A 15934-nucleotide genomic window follows, 5' to 3' on the forward strand; every position below is an offset into this window, starting at 1 on the left:
GTAGAATGAAATATAGTCTGTGATACGCCAAAAGGCTTCCATGAGCAATTTGAAGTTTTACAGCATATGTATGTCCACGAGATAAAAAGCAGCCTTCCTGTATTGTTTTTTTATTTTTTAAAACCAAACTGTGCCTTGTGTTACTGTGGTCTATTACGTGTTTCTGCAGACAGCATATCCAATGGTCTATCCAATTTCCTTGGAAAGAGGATTTTTATTGAGCATTAATCTTTAATTGGTATCTGAAGCATTCCTCTTCTGGGATGAGGGCTGTTGCCAGTGTGCTGAAAAATGCCATTAAAAATGTCATCTGTCATATTCCTAAATCTTAATCTGAGAAACTGTCACATTCAGATTTCTCAGTCAGCATGAAAACAGTCCATCTCAGCCTCTGCATAGATAAGGTAGGCTCGAGTGGAACATTACATCTTTTTCTGGTCCTTAAGTGTTGCTACATACAAAATACAGATTCCTTGCTAGGTATAACTACATGCTATGAACAGTCAAATGGCTCCAGTTATCCCACTGTGTCCACATTTCAGATTGACTCAGACCTCTTCTTCTGGAAAGTCTGTAAAAGAAAGATTAATGACAAATAAAAAGCTTTAGAAAACACAGACATCTGGAAGTAAAGATATCATAGTGGTGTAAGCCACAGTAGAATAAAACATTTGTTTAATTCAACCTTTAGTCTCTAAAGCCAGTCAATAGGGAAAGAGAGCCAACAATTTAGTGGCACACAACTCTTTATATAAGGTCTGCTGTGCAGTAGAGCCATCCAATTTAGTTTGCAAACTCTCCAAAACAGCAGGTGCAGGGTGTGCTGACCTGTCAGAGCACCCAGTTCCCATGGGCAAATACATGTTGTCACCCACATAATCCTTAAACCTCTTCTGTCTAGCTGATAATCTTCGTCACCTGCATGAGACCCTTCTTGTTCAGCCTTTTGCAGCAGTGCAGAGCCAGAGAGGGGCTGGGAGGAAACCAGCAGCACCGATTCCATAGGGATGGCCCACATCTACTCTCCACTCCTGCCCAACACAAATCCTACAGCATATCTCATCCAGATGTGCAGCTGCTGCACTATGGGAATAGTTGGCATAGATTGTTGCAAAAATTCAATTGCAGATATGCAATAGTGTTAATATAAAAAGTTAATAGTTTTGAATATTGTGATCTATTTTGCTGGTGATGTTTACATTGTGCTGATTTTAATTTCCCACTCAGCAGGTTGAAATATTTTCTTCAAGACTGTCTTTCTCCTTAATGATGTAGGTCTGTTTCTAATTGAAACTGATAGTAAAATAAAGCTACTTTTTCCCTTAATGTCATTTCATGCAGCGCATCAGTATTCTCAAACATCTTTGCCTGTGTAGTAGCATTGTCAATAGGTAATAGAACAGTTACAAGCACAATATTTCTTAGTATGCTGGTTTGTAACCAACACTGCAACATGAGAAGAATCTCCAAATTCATTTACACTGTGTGATCCTTGAGTGAAGAGAGGTTCAGCTCAGTATTTTGTAAAATACTTTCTAAAAATGAAAAGACTTTATCTAGTAGATGACTTGGTGGTAGAAAGTACATTAGAATATCAATAAATCAGACTGATGGATGGGACCTTGTCAGCTACTGAATTTAACTTGTGTTAAAGTTAAATCCAATTTAACTGTGTGCATAGGCAAGGTTTGGGAGACCAACTGTGAATTACCAAATATTGGTCACAATTCTGTAATGCAGTGAGTCACTTCCATTTTCATTCAAGTCAATATAAGTCAAGAGTATTTAGCTCTTTGCAGAACGAAGTGATAAAAGGAAGGATATTCTATGAGGAAAGAAAATTAACTGTTGTATAATAAACATATAAGGAGTTTCAGGGGTTCAAAACTTATGAGTCTTTTCAAGAATACGCAAGACCACCTTGCATCTTCACTTTGATAACCCCTTTGATTAGGACATATTCCTAAAAAAATTAAAGTCTTTATTTACTGTTAGAGAAATAGAAATACTCTTTCCTAATTCCAAGTCAAGAGTGAGAACAGCAACTCTTTTAGCCATTGCTACTGGGTACTATAAGACTATGGATCAAAATATTATGGCCATTCTGTCAGCCTTATATAAAGAAATAGAGAAGTAACTGTGGAGTATGGTGCAATAAATGAACCAAAAAATCTCTTTGCAAGGCATCTTTTACATATGTCCAAGAACCACAACAGAGTCTATTTCTTTTTGAGATGAAGGCTGAGGAACTAGAATTATCCAAGGTTTCCTCTTGCAAAAGGTGTGTCACACAATCAAGCATTTGTATTTGTATGAAATCCTACAGCATTCAGGGAGTCATAAAGCTAATTGCAAACTCGTGATTAATTAAGCTAAACTGTAATGTGTATATTCAGGTTGGGAGGGAGAGAGGGTACAAATATGCAAAAAGAGCAAGGATGCAACAAAACTGCATGGGGGGAATACTGGATAGGCAGCAATTTTCTAGCCTGAAGCTTGCAACAGAAGTTAACGTATTTCCCATGTAAAGCGTAAGAGTGCAATGTAGACATAAAATCTCATTTCCTTTGTTCAAAATCTTCGCATGTGATCTGACAGCTTTCCTCTTGTTAATTTAATAAGAAGGAAAAAAAAATTAGACTATCAATAGCAATTAAACAATTTAGCATCCTAAACAAGTTCTACTTTATCTCAAAGCATGATTTTTTTTTGTTTGAGAATAATATTTCGTTTCAGAATATGACAGAAGCAGCAAGTGGCAAAAAACAAAGTTCAAAATGTATTAGGATGGACTGTAAAAGTTTTGTTATTTTACATTGAGCAATGACAGGTTTCTCAAAAGCATTGAGAAACGCCTAGCAATAAAAGCCAAATATCATGCACACTGAAACAAATGTTTCATATCTTGCACCTCTTGGTCAGCATGTTTTAAACCATGCATTGAGCCAATTTAGTAGAATTTCTGAAAGACTGAAACAACCTCTTCCTGACACTTCATGTACACTGCACATTTCTAGGGTAGCACATGGTTAAGCTATGTCTCAGTGTTTTCCATTTCTTTGAGAAACATTGCTAGAAGGGATGTGATATATATTCATTTTAAATCTCTTTGGTTTTTACTTTTCTGAAAGGACAGTTCTTACCCTCACAGTGAGACTGTGAGACCCAGCCTGCAAGGAATGAGTTGCTTTCCCTTCTAGTGTTAAGCAGTCAGAAATATTCTCTTGGAAGGAAGTCAAAAGTGAAATTGCTAAACAGATAATTTCATGATAAAGCAGGATCTCAGCAGAAATGTTATCACTGTCTTCTCTGCTGAGGAAAAAGTCTTCTTGTACCTCATTACACAAAGACATAGTAAGTAGATTCTCCCCCCCCCCCAACACTTTTGTTACAGAAGTGCAGCTAAGACTGCTGTAAACTAGAAAATGTAGGGAATACATTTAGACATTATTTTTAAACTTCCTTTTGCTTCATTCCCCTTCTTTCTCTAGCATTTCTATCTGCATGAAAGTCTTCCACCATCTCTTGAGAGCTATTCTTGGGCTTTATCTTTCCAGAAGTGCTTATATCACATGCTAATTGGCTTAATTAACTACAAGTCATAGCTCCAACAAAAGTATTTCCTATCTAGTCAATGTGACCATTAAAAAGAGATTTGCATTACATTTGGAACAGCAGACACTTAGCTTGTGAAAGGGCTAATGAAGCATGTGTTCTGGGCACACAAATCAGGTGCTAGAGGTATAGAAAGCAATACACAATTCCTTTGCAGAAGCAATTTAAAATATTTTAACTAGTGGTTTTCCAATAAAGACTGACATATTCTTTTGTAATGATAAAATAATTAGGAGAAATTGAGAACTTCATCCTCAAGCAATTTGACAATTATAAGAAAACCTGAAGTCTTTATTTGTAGTAATTCACAGAAGGGATTCAACGTTTCAATTTCAAATCAGAAAGATATTCTGTAAATTATGTTTTGAAAACAGAAATTGGAAGGGCAAGTGCAGCATTCGAGTGTTGCTAATGACCTGCAGAGACAAACCTGCACAAACACAGGGCTCTGCTCTTAAATTTAGTAACAATGCAGCACCGCAGGCACCAAAAAAGGGCACAATTTTAAGTGAAATTTAGGACATATATAAGTGCCAATATACAAAAATATAATCCTGTAAATCTCTGCACAGCTGCTAACAGACCTTGCACTTGCTTAAGCTCCATAGGCACTCTTGTTTTCAACACAGACTTACATCAATAACTGTAGCTCTTATTCTTGGCATGTGCATATGTATCTCCTGTTGGCAGGGTTTGGCAGCACTGTCTGTGCCTGGTGCTAGATCTAAATTAGGATTAGAGGGATGGGCTTCAGACCCTCTGCCCTAGGCTCTGGCACTGGTCTGGGAGGCATTCTCAGAGCACATAAGAAATGCCTGCATTCCACACAGCACACAGACGAAGCAGGAAACTTCTTCAGAATACAGCCAGGAGAAAGAAGTGTTTGATTGTCTCCCTCTCCTCTTCTTTTGCCACTGTTTGGTGGTTGCTGCAGCCTCGCAGATATGAGGAAGGCTAGACTGAATTCCCAGAACCCCCTGTGGGACTTAAGCATTCTGGCTACTCACTCACTTTATAAATGGAGACTGCTGCGTCTTCTTCATCTTTTGTCTAACTTTGGAGCTTTGGGGGCTGACCTCCAGAGGTCCCTTCCAGCCTAAATTATTATGCGACTGTATCATCTGCTACTTGAATTTTAAAAGATGGCAGTAGTACTTGCTAATTTTCTGCAAGAAAAACTGCAGACCTATTTTGGGAACTCCAGAATGAATAAGGGGTAAGTATGGATAAAGAATAAGAAAGTAAGGAAAGTAAACCCTGCCTGCACGGTTTTCACACTGGCGAGCTGTAGATGGTTCACTGTGATATGGGTGTATGATCCTGGCATCCCTTAACTTTCTCAGGGCACCCAGACCTCCTAAATTTGCTCACAAGCCAAAAATTTCAGTCCCTAAAACTTAGATGTGACACCAAAGGATTGCCTCTGGGGAAAGGGAACTCCAGCTGCTCTGCTACTAGCTAATGCAGCTCAGTTTCTCACAGAGAACCATTATTGAGCAACTTTTTTCCTGATTTTGCAGTGGACAAGTCTGGCAGTGAGCTCTTTCACCCCTGCCCAACTTTGAGCCAAGCAACAAGCCATGAACCAAGTCCCCATGCCCAGAGGTTATGGCTCAGGTTATAAAAGGACTTCTTGAAGTTTCAAAACCTCACCTCTTCCCCAGCTGAACGTAAACTGAAATTCAATAACTGAAAAACATGTTAATGCAGTAGAAAATTTAAAATTATTGTCGAATCTATCTGTAAGCTACCGGCAGAGTGCAACTAGGCCTGAGGCCATGTTTGTATTCATAGGCAGCAATAAGAGGACATAGGTTCAAGCTAAACTCTTAATGAAGCAGCCCAGGAGCAGTGTCTGCGTCAGCTGTCCTGGTTTCAGATGCTGCTCAGGGTGTGAGGGTGCAGTGGGGCCTGGGACTCCTGGGGGCTGCAGGGCAGGGCCTGGCACCAGGCCCCATCCTTCTGCCACAGCCAGGAACAGCCCCAGCCCCAGGCATCAGGCTCTGGTCGGGACAGGGGCCCACGGGTGGCCCTGGCTCAGTGGGCCCATGGCCGGGCCGGGCTGTGGGAGCTGGAGACCGGCCCTGCTGGGGCATCGCTGGGGCAGGGGCTGATGGCCCCGGGGGGCTGCCATGGGGTCCTGGGCCATGGGCGGGGGGGGGGCAGTGTTGGGGAGGGGGTCAGGACCCTGAGGACCCTGGTGCTCTCAGGACTCTGAGGCAGGGCTGTGGACCATTCCAAATAGGAAAGGATGCATAAGGCCATCTCTTTTGCTTCCTGGCTACAGGCCTGGCAAACCACCTTCCCCCCAGGTCTGAGCTCTCCCTTTTCAGTAGAATGAACAATAAACAGTCATAGTTTGAGGTATCAGGTGGACGCGTCCCATTACAACAGCTGTTGTCTGTTGTAAGTTTATCTCTCATACATATAAACAAATGACCTTCTCTTAATCATCTATGGGAAATCCAAAGGTTTTTGCCCCGAGTCTCACAGCATCTTAGGCTGGGGACTTCAACAGTTTTTCTTAACTCATTACTCTTAGACAGCCACCTCAAACACCGTGCTTTTAATCGCTGCTGCTGAAGGGATCAGATTTTTGCTTGGCCTTCGAGTGGTGTGGCACAGCTGCACCCTCAGCTGCTGGCTCCGGGTGGCTGAGCAGGAACAGCCTCCTCCTTCCATCCCTGCAGGACTCTGGGAGCTACAGGAGACCATGGTGCCTCACAAGGCCTTGCAAGGGGCTGCCCGTGTGCTTCACTGCTTTCGTTCCTGGCTTCTGTTCCTTATACTCAATTTAAATTGGGAGGGTTTAGATCAGTATCTTTGGTACTGTCTGGAATAATACGAAGCTTCTGGTCTTGCTCACATGTTTATTTCTGCCAGCTAAGATGTCTTGTGTGGATCCCTAATAGTAAGCAGAATTTTGCTGGAGGTGTGAACTGTCAGTTCTGTCAGTCCTTACATCTGTATACCTTTCAGAAATATGTTATCTCCTGGAAAGCATCCTTAAACTCTTCCTGAGTATTTTGTTTTGCTAAACAGTGCATCTTCTCAAGAAGATGACTTAAAAAAAGGAAAAAAATATTCCCTCCCCCAGAAATTGTGAAGTTTCCAAGTTATTTTTACCTACATACTTAGGTTTTTTTCCTTTCTTAATAGGGGAAAGATCACTCCTGTAAAACCCTGAATCTAATATTTATCTTCCACTAACTGTGGCTTTCCTTTCAGTGATAATATCATGGTTTCTGGCAGCACACAGGCTTGTGCACCTGCGTCCAACTGAAAATGAATAAATGTTTCATTTGCTTTTGGATGGTTGTTAATTCATCTTATGTTGCAATAGTGTCCAAAAATTCCTGTTTCTTCATTCTCTCTTCAGACTCTCCTGGCACCAGTAAACTCTTAGAAAGTGATGTAATTACTTACAGTTTTTGCATTTTCTTCTGAAGGCCAGGCATTGCATTGTTTATTACAATGCATGGAACCGTTTCGTGTACGCTGATTTTCATCTCCACATGCTTTCCTTATTTCCTTATTGCAGTAATTCATCTTCTTTTGCATCTTCCATGTCAAAATTGTCTTCACTTCTTCGAAGTAACAATCTAAGTACATTTTTATAGAGTTGAAAATGGATCTCCTATTAATTACTGTCTTCTAATTTAGATTTCAAACATCATTTGCTATTCAGAAACTTAGCCTCCAAGATTTCAGGTGTTTCAACCCTCTGTAAGTCAGAAAGTTTTGTACCTTCTCTTTTTATTCTGTGGTTAAGAACACATCTCTCTCATTTAATATAACATGAAATAGAGTATTCCTCCATTTCTGTGAGAGCTTCAGAGCCTGCATTCTCTGTCCTGGTGTTTATGAAGACAATCGAGTTTTGCTCAAAGTACTCCACTTCTCTCTAGGATTCCAGGCATTTTTAAATCATTTTGTTTATTATTAAGCATATTTTTTTTTTAGTTTGCTTCCCTCCCAGCATCCTGCATTGATTAGGGGTATTGTAAATATCAAAGTGCTTGACAAATGTCTGGTTTAGGAATATCCCAGTCATTAACACTTGATTGATGCATTTCCAGATCACCCAGTAATAATAAATTTTTGGTCCAGATCAGGTGTGGTCATGCAAACACTATTTCATAAAATTAAGAGCATGCAACATGGTGTTAATGCTGTCTTTACACTGCGGGATTTTTGATCTTGCACTGTAGGGTTAAACCTGACTTTAAAGTGTAGTCAGAGCATGACCTCAGCACCTGAGTTGTAAGCTAACAGCACGGTGTAATGTGAGCCGCAGCAGAACACAATGCACTCCCTGTGGCTTTTGCAAGGGCATCTGAAGTGTGCTACTCCCCAATAGCTTAGGTGAGTTACACAAAGGAACCATGGTCAAAGATGAAGATGTGTAATAGTAGAGTTTTGTCCATACATAATGATACAGGACTTCTTGATACTAATTTTAACCCTTTTAAAAATGTTTGCACTTTCTACTGTTTGACATTAGTCTGTCAATTTTTTCCCTGCCTGCATGTTTCAGAGTCCAGAACTGCATATTGCAATAGCTTTTGGTCTCAATGCCAATTTAAATATACATTTAATTAATATCAGTATATATTTAAATTGACTTTCAAACCCAAATAATTAAAATGGTCTTTGTATATTACTGATTTACTCTGTCCTGTGAGGTATGCCTTTAACTAACATTGTAGTTTTAATCCATGAATTCACTGCTGTAGATGGGGAGAAGGTTGCATATTAAAAAAAGAATATTTTACCTCAGAAATCCTGTCATGAAAAGGTGAACACAATTGTTCTCAAAGTGAGCAAGCTGACATGCAAGAGGAGAGCCTCTCTTTCCACTTTGTCTCTTCTGCAGAACACAGTTTATTTGTCTTCATTCTCTCATTTACAAAATAGGTGTGGAGATGTATTTGAATATGTTTAGGGTCAGAAACTGGGAAGAAACACCTATGAACATATTCTTTATGTGACTATGAATTCTAGTAGTAACCTTATTTCATAATTTGCAAACATTCTCAGTGGTTGACTAAACAATTAGTAAGATTTGAAACCTGACATTGTGGAAATTGCCATTTCCAGCTTTGACAAGGAAAGTAAAACTTTTGGAAGGTGATACACTGGGATACAGGCATAAAAACATGGGTCTGGAAAGGCTCTCAAGGTCATCATTTAGCTTATTTGTTTCTAGTGGATGAAGGTCACCTATTAGACTGATTATCAAGATTTCCAAGAGTTGTATTGGCTCTGTGCCAACTTATCACCTTCTGTGCCATCATGTTTGCATAAAAGCATCCTAATGCAGTGAAGCCTGAGTTCCCTTGGATGCATAGGCAATGAATTCAGTTCAGGGACTAAGGATGAAGGGGTGGTAGTCTCATGAGTGGATATAAAGTGGCAAGCAGGATGCAGAAACAATGCTGAACTGGGATAAGCTGAAGTGCACACTCATCCTATATTAATGCTCATCTTCCCACCAACTTCATGCTCATTACTATATTTGTTGAAAGGCTGTATGCTGTGAGTTAGTGTGGACATGGCTGGAAGACAAACTTATAAAATATGGGATGGGAAGTGTGGAACCCTGTGCCTTTGGAGCCAGATTGTAAATACAGACATGGGAGGCCTAGGGGTTAGGATAGAAAAAATCTGAATACATATGATGATCAATGATCTACTGCACACATCACTATAAAAACAATTATTTACATCCCTTGTTAGATGGTCCTGTAACATCTCCCTCACTCTCAGAGGAAAGCTCTTCAGATTTTCTCTGAACCTTCACAAGTATTCTGCCTGGATTTGGTGGAGAGAATTTGTGGATTTTCAACAGGAAACTTTCAGTTGTGAACTAAATCCATGTGCAAATGCTAAAATTTATATTCTGTGGGGAGCTAAATGGATTTCCAAGGTCTGCAAGCTTAGAAGACTGGAAAATTGCCAGAAACCTGGCAAGGTGATGTTGTCATCATTCTGCAATTACTGTGGTATAACATAAGCTAAGTTTTCTTGAGGGGAAAACAATCCATACTGAGCTTGTACAATAAGCCTCTGTCAAGCACTTCCATTTTTGAGAAGCAACAGTTTAGACAGTGCTTTGAACTGGAGTAAGTCATGGGGTTAACAGAGGGCTCCGTGGAACATGAGACCATAGTTGAACAAATTCCAGTGGACCAAGAGCAACCTCTAGTTCAACACTTTGAATTCATAGTTTTCCTTTTCAGTAATACTTTTAAGGTCCAGGTAGGACTTTAAAAATACATAATAATACACATACATAGGCACAAATGTGAAGTCTGAAAGAAGGGAAACCTAGCAGACAGAATCTAAACTTCTTTTCTTGGCATATGTAAGGATTTTACTTCTAAGATAAGTGTAACATTCCTTAGTTAATGTGGGGTGGTGACTTTAAAAGTTGATGCCTTGAAGGCTTGATACTCTGACATTCAGAATTTGTTTTATATGGTGAAAAAGATATTGTGCCAATGGGTTGATTTTCTAGATTTTTATGCTTATTACTACAATAAAAGAAGCATTTGTATTAAATATATATATATATATATTCTTAATTTAACTTCCTGGGAAAAAAGTATGAGAACTAGACTAGAAGGCTGATATTTGTAATAGAAAATGTACTGGTGTTCTTGCTACATGCCATATAAAAGGAATTAAGATCAGGAAAATTCCTTATATTTTCCACTGACTAAAGGAGATTTTATTTATAGGTCACACTGAGAAGAACTATGTCCTCATCAATTAACTTTTTCCTTTGGCTGCACAAAAAATCCTAGACTGGTAGGAATACAGGTAGGAATGCTAATTATTTGGCTGGTGATCAATTATTATCCTAACAAGGGGAAATCTGAAAATATTTCAAGAAAACTAAGAAATTCTTGAAGAAGAACATGCACACAAAACTACATTAAATTAACATCTTTCATAAGGTTCAGAAAATCTCCTTTCAGTAGTTATCTAACTTCAGGAAGAACCTCAGCTAAGGAATTCAACCACTTCTCTCTATTTCCTCAAAAATTACAAAAATCTTTGTAACTAGTCAAAACTTTGAAACTAACTTGCATCCTTCATGTATCCTTGGTGGAAGTGGTTATAAGACAATTACCACAAACATTTTTGTCTACAAGTTGCTAACATGCAACACTTCATCCATCAGGAAAATAAAGGTGAGGCGACTTTCCTGGTGCACGGAAGTTGTTTAGGAGAAGATAGAGCCATAGACCTTACAAACTCCAACCTTTTCTTCCTCTGTCAGTGTTTTCTGCATTAAGATACAGCATTATGAAATCACGTTTGGAAGGTTTCCTTGAAACACCAGTACTTGGAGTCAAGCAATTAGAAAATATCTTCTACTTTTTTAAAAAGTATTACCCTACTTAAGCAGTCACTGAGGTGAACCATGCCATCAAGAGAGCAGAAGGTACATTAAAATAAACAATGCTGACTTCTGAATGCCTGATAGAAAGAGAGGACAGGATAAAGCAACCTTTGCTCAGATGTAAGTAGGAACAATTCCTCTGTAGATGTTCCACACTGTTAGTGCAGGAGGGCAACTTTCTCATGCCCAATAAGTAGAAAAAAGTGTGTTCAGACACTAGCCCTGGATTTGTCACAGGAGTTATAAGGAAAAACAGCAGACAGAAAATACAGTCTAAGAAAACCCAACAAGAATTTTCAATACTGCTCCTTCTCTGAACATTCCAGTATTAAAATAGGCTTGCATAAGGGAATGGGAAATGGGAACAAAACAGCTCTTGGGGTTACTATGTAATGACTTTTAGATTCATATTAATGATTGATATAATGGATTGAAATTGAGAAGATATTCCTTGCATGGCAGTATTACCTCATCTCATATTCAATAGAGAGCAGTGGGAATGTTTACTAAAGAAAATACAAAAAGACAAGGTGACTTTCTTTTCCAGAAATGAAAAAATGAAATTGAAGATTAAAATAGAGAAACATGGGAAAACTTAATGGAAACATTACTATGGCTTTGCCTAAACTGCAAATTTCATCAAATCCTGACATATTTGTAAAAACTGTGAAATATACATCTAGACACAGTAGAATCAATGACAGAAATTCATTACTTTGTGCTATTCAAATCACCACACCGCAAGGTATATGTTTATACACCATGACAGTACAAGCACAATAAATTTTGTAAATCAAATAGAATCAGAGAATCAGAGAATCATTTAGGTTGGAAAAAACCTTTAAGTTCATTGAGCCCAACCGCAAACCTAACACTGCCAAGTCCACCGCTAAACCATGTCCCTAAAATGCACAGTTATATTCAAGCAGATCTGAGTCAAACATGTTGCCTTGTATCGTTAACGCCCACTGAGCTGGCTTAGAATTTTCCTATTAGAGATAATTATTTATAAAACTTTGTGTGTGTTGAGCATACAATGTGTAAAAATAGATACACTAACTGGAAACAAATCTCCTTTCCGTTCCGCTCAATTATTTTGGTTTACATTTGCTGTGTTCCAAATGGTCAACATCTTTTTTTCATTAATTAATTAAATTGGTCTTGCTTTTGTTTTCTGTTCTGGTTTAACAAAGTTTAAAAAGTTTCCATTGTTGCCGTTGCTGTGTTTCCAAAACATCCTGTGGTATGTCCGATTCACTATATATTTGGCTATTTTTCATGCGCTTGCTTTGAATGTTCAGTCTGCATATCGTGCAGTGTTCTTTCTGGCATCAAATCTCTGAATTTCCTTCCTAGACTTGGTTCATGGCATACTAATTTGATCATTATATGAATATAAATATTAAATGTGTATATCATGCATACCAAATTTATCTTGCAGAGAAGTCTGGGATAAATATGTTTCAGAAATGTTTACTTTAACTATCCATTTGATTTTTAAAACATATTTATTTGGCTTTGTTTGTGCCTATTTTCTGTATATGTTCCATAAATACTTTCATAGAAGATCTTCATTAAATAAGTAATTACAAGTGCTAATTTTGATCAGATGCCCTAATAGGTGCCAGAAATATCATTCATAATTTATATTCCATCATTAATCCCCTCCTTCAATTTACCATTCTTGCTGTTTTAGCTCATGATCCTCTAAGATATTCCCCACCTATTTTTACTACAATGAAGTGCCTCATGACCTAAACAGGACTAGAGTAGTGAGCCTAAGCAGATGAACCAATGTCTGTAGAAACAGATCTTGCTTTGCTGCAGAAATTACCCAGTCAGAAAACAAAGCAATGAAAGATGTAAATAATAATTCTACCATTTGTGAACCATCTGCAGGCCAACAGTTATTCCCTGAAGATATTAATGTATATTTCAAGGCAACAAATATGAGAGATAAATATGATCTGCAAGTACGAGTCATGTCTAGGGGAATTCAGCAGCAAGTAATGAGACAGAATCAAGCAGGTATCTTGCAGGTTGATTTTTAGGTTTAAATTACATATAGATAGTTCATGTATTTTACACTCAGGAGCAGAATTCACATAAGTATTCACTAAGTAAAAAGTCTCAATCAAAAAGAATCAATTAATGTCACATCTTTCTGTTCTTCTGTGTAGCACATACACACTCAATGAAAAATACTCTTTTTACAAAGAAAGATTACATTCAGTCCAGAAAATGGAAATGCTTTGTAGTATTCTTTTGGTAGTGTTTACTGAAGCATGCTTGTTTTGTTATGGGAAGTAATTTATTACCTGTGTGCATTTTGGGGCATTTTCTTAGCAACAAATTGCAGAGGTAAAAAACCCTGGCATTTTAAGACCACAGACAAATACAGATTTTTTCGGGAACTGAATGTAAACACTTCTAAGATCACTTTCAACAGAAGATACATTGATTATACACAAAAAGAATGAAAGAGAACTTTAAAATATTAATAGGGCTGTAGCTAACTTTCATAACAAACATTAGGGATTTCAGGTTTTCATTGATGAGTTGTGTCTTAGATAAAAATACCTGTCTAGAACAATTTGCCTTGTTTTGGGGAGTGCAGACCACTGGAGTACATGTTGCTTAGTACGTCACTGTTTTGTTTTCATAAGCCATTCAGACTGAAGGAAGTGACTGCATGTTGTCATTGGAACTTTGTAAGTCTAAAACTGTTTGTAATAGGCACAGACATTCTCATCATCTACAAAACACAGTCCGGTTTTCTTCTTTATATGAAAACTTATTTAGATTACTTGAAAATATATGTTGCAAACTTTTACTTCAATGGTAAAATGGTACTTCTCTTTAACACTCCATTATTACACAACTGAAGAAAACAAACCAGCAAGAACAGGTGAAAAAGTCCATAGAATTTAAATATTAAAGATAAAAATTACATTTCTGACACAAAAGGATAGTTTCCCTGAGGAGATGTTTCAAGACTGAAGGTCAATTTTTGAAAAGCACTTTAAAGAACATTTAATTTTGAAGAGGACTGTCAGAATGCAAATGTAGTGATAATGTAGGTAGTGTACATTCAAGGTGCTTTTCTGCCAACAAAGGGGGATGTTTATGATTTATCACACATAATAATCCTCACCTGTCTGAACAAAAATTGGGTTGGTGGGGGTTTTTTTGTTGTTGTTGTTCATTTTAATAATGTCCTCTAGGCAACCTGGGAATGAAAATATGCATTGCAATGTTCAATGGCAAGCCTGTGAATACCTGCTCAAGGGAAGCACTCTAGTTCAATAAAAAAAACGTTCAGAACAACCTGGAATAGTACACCCCACCATGTTGTAAAGCACTGTGTCACTTCTCCTCGAAGAGAAAGTAAGTCCTGCAACAATATTCTTGGGAAGGAAAAAGACAATTAGGGAAAATGAAAATCATCCGTTCTTTGCAGTGAAAACTTAGCAGATTTTAGACAGTATTCTGATTTCACTCCTAGAAGAGGTCACATAGTTTTGATAATACATGATACATGTTCCTTTCCAGAAAACATCACTGTATTTTGCATACTGAGCTCTGGCTGTCACTGCTGATACACAGTAGTGCTCACATCCTTCCCCAGTCTTTCATGAAGGCACAAGAACAAAGTAGAATAAATATGAAGGAAGCAAGAAGAGGAGAATAAATGAGAAGTCATTTCCAAAATGAAAACTGGAATTAAGATTTCTCAGACCCTTATTTTTAGATGGATACACTGAAACATGTATATTCAGTCTGAATTCCACCCACTTATTCCAAGAACAGGATTGTTTTCTGATATAACACTTTGTTTTACTTCTAGTGATAGAAAATAGATCTGATACTCTGATCTGGAAAGTGTTCTAATTGAAGGTATTTGAGTAAGACAAGGAGCCTTTACATCACCAGATTTTTTGATTATGCTGTAATTGTGTTTCTGTCTACAGTGTTTAACTATTCTTTCACCAGCTGGACCCAATCCCTTGCATGCATAAAAAGAAAATACAGAAAAAAATATTAGCAGGTGAGTATGTGAGGGCCTCAGTCTTCAGGATCTTAACAACTGCATGCCAACACTTTCCTGGAGCTGATACACACAAAACCAAAAACATCCTTGGCATGATCTGAGGACAGGTGTAGCCTGGAGAAGTTCACTGTAGAAGAGAATAGTTCCCTAATTGACTAAGCACTCCACTGCATTAATAAGGCTACTCACTGCAATGACTGAATATGTCAGGTACAAACCAGGCTGACTTCCACAACTGGAATTAGCCAGTATTTGGTGGCAGCATGTCCCTGGCACTAATTTCATGAAACAGCTCTACAGGAGCCGTGCTTGACCTGCTCATCAGCTACAAGTGTCGTGCAAGCTGTTCATTGCTACCCTTAGATGGTAAGAGAAAACTCTTAACCCAAAGTGCTTGAAGGCGTAGCAAAAGCAGTGGGGGGCAGAACAGAAATAATAACGTTCTCCCTTATATATTCCTCTAGACCACACTCCTGTCTCAAACTCTGACTTGATCCTCAGAGGATACACCTGCTCCTCCCCTGAACTATGCAGAAGTACAGCCATATCAGGGCATCACTTCACCACAGTCAACTGGCGATGTTGCAAAGCATAGAATTAATTTGGGGTAATACCACACTAACAGGCTGATGTGGCCTCTAGGACATAATGTAATAACATTGGTTTTACATGGTGAAAAGCAGATCTGTCTTTCCTTTCCTGAACTGGAGAATCAGAATGTAAAGCTGGTCTCAAATCTTAACTGACTAAAAAGCAGTGAATTAAGTTGCCATTAACTTCTGATGAAAAACTGGTAAAGAAACTAAGTGCTTACTGTAAACTGTAATCTTCTCTTGCATGTATTCAGATTTGTTTTG

General features: G+C 38.2%; 1 protein-coding gene across 1 annotated transcript in view; it reads right to left on the bottom strand.

The window, feature by feature from the left end:
• Nucleotides 1-220: 220 nt before the first annotated feature.
• METTL25 (methyltransferase like 25) overlaps nt 221-15934 on the bottom strand; it is an 89693-nt gene continuing 73979 nt past the window's right edge. The window contains exon 10 of the mRNA XM_037387460.1: nt 221-571. Coding sequence (XP_037243357.1) covers nt 539-571 — 33 coding nt within the window. The 3' untranslated portion in view covers nt 221-538. The remainder of the gene's footprint in view (nt 572-15934) is intronic.

This window comes from Falco rusticolus, chromosome 5 (assembly GCF_015220075.1).
Source record: "Falco rusticolus isolate bFalRus1 chromosome 5, bFalRus1.pri, whole genome shotgun sequence".
NCBI classification, from domain to species: Eukaryota; Metazoa; Chordata; class Aves; order Falconiformes; family Falconidae; genus Falco; species Falco rusticolus.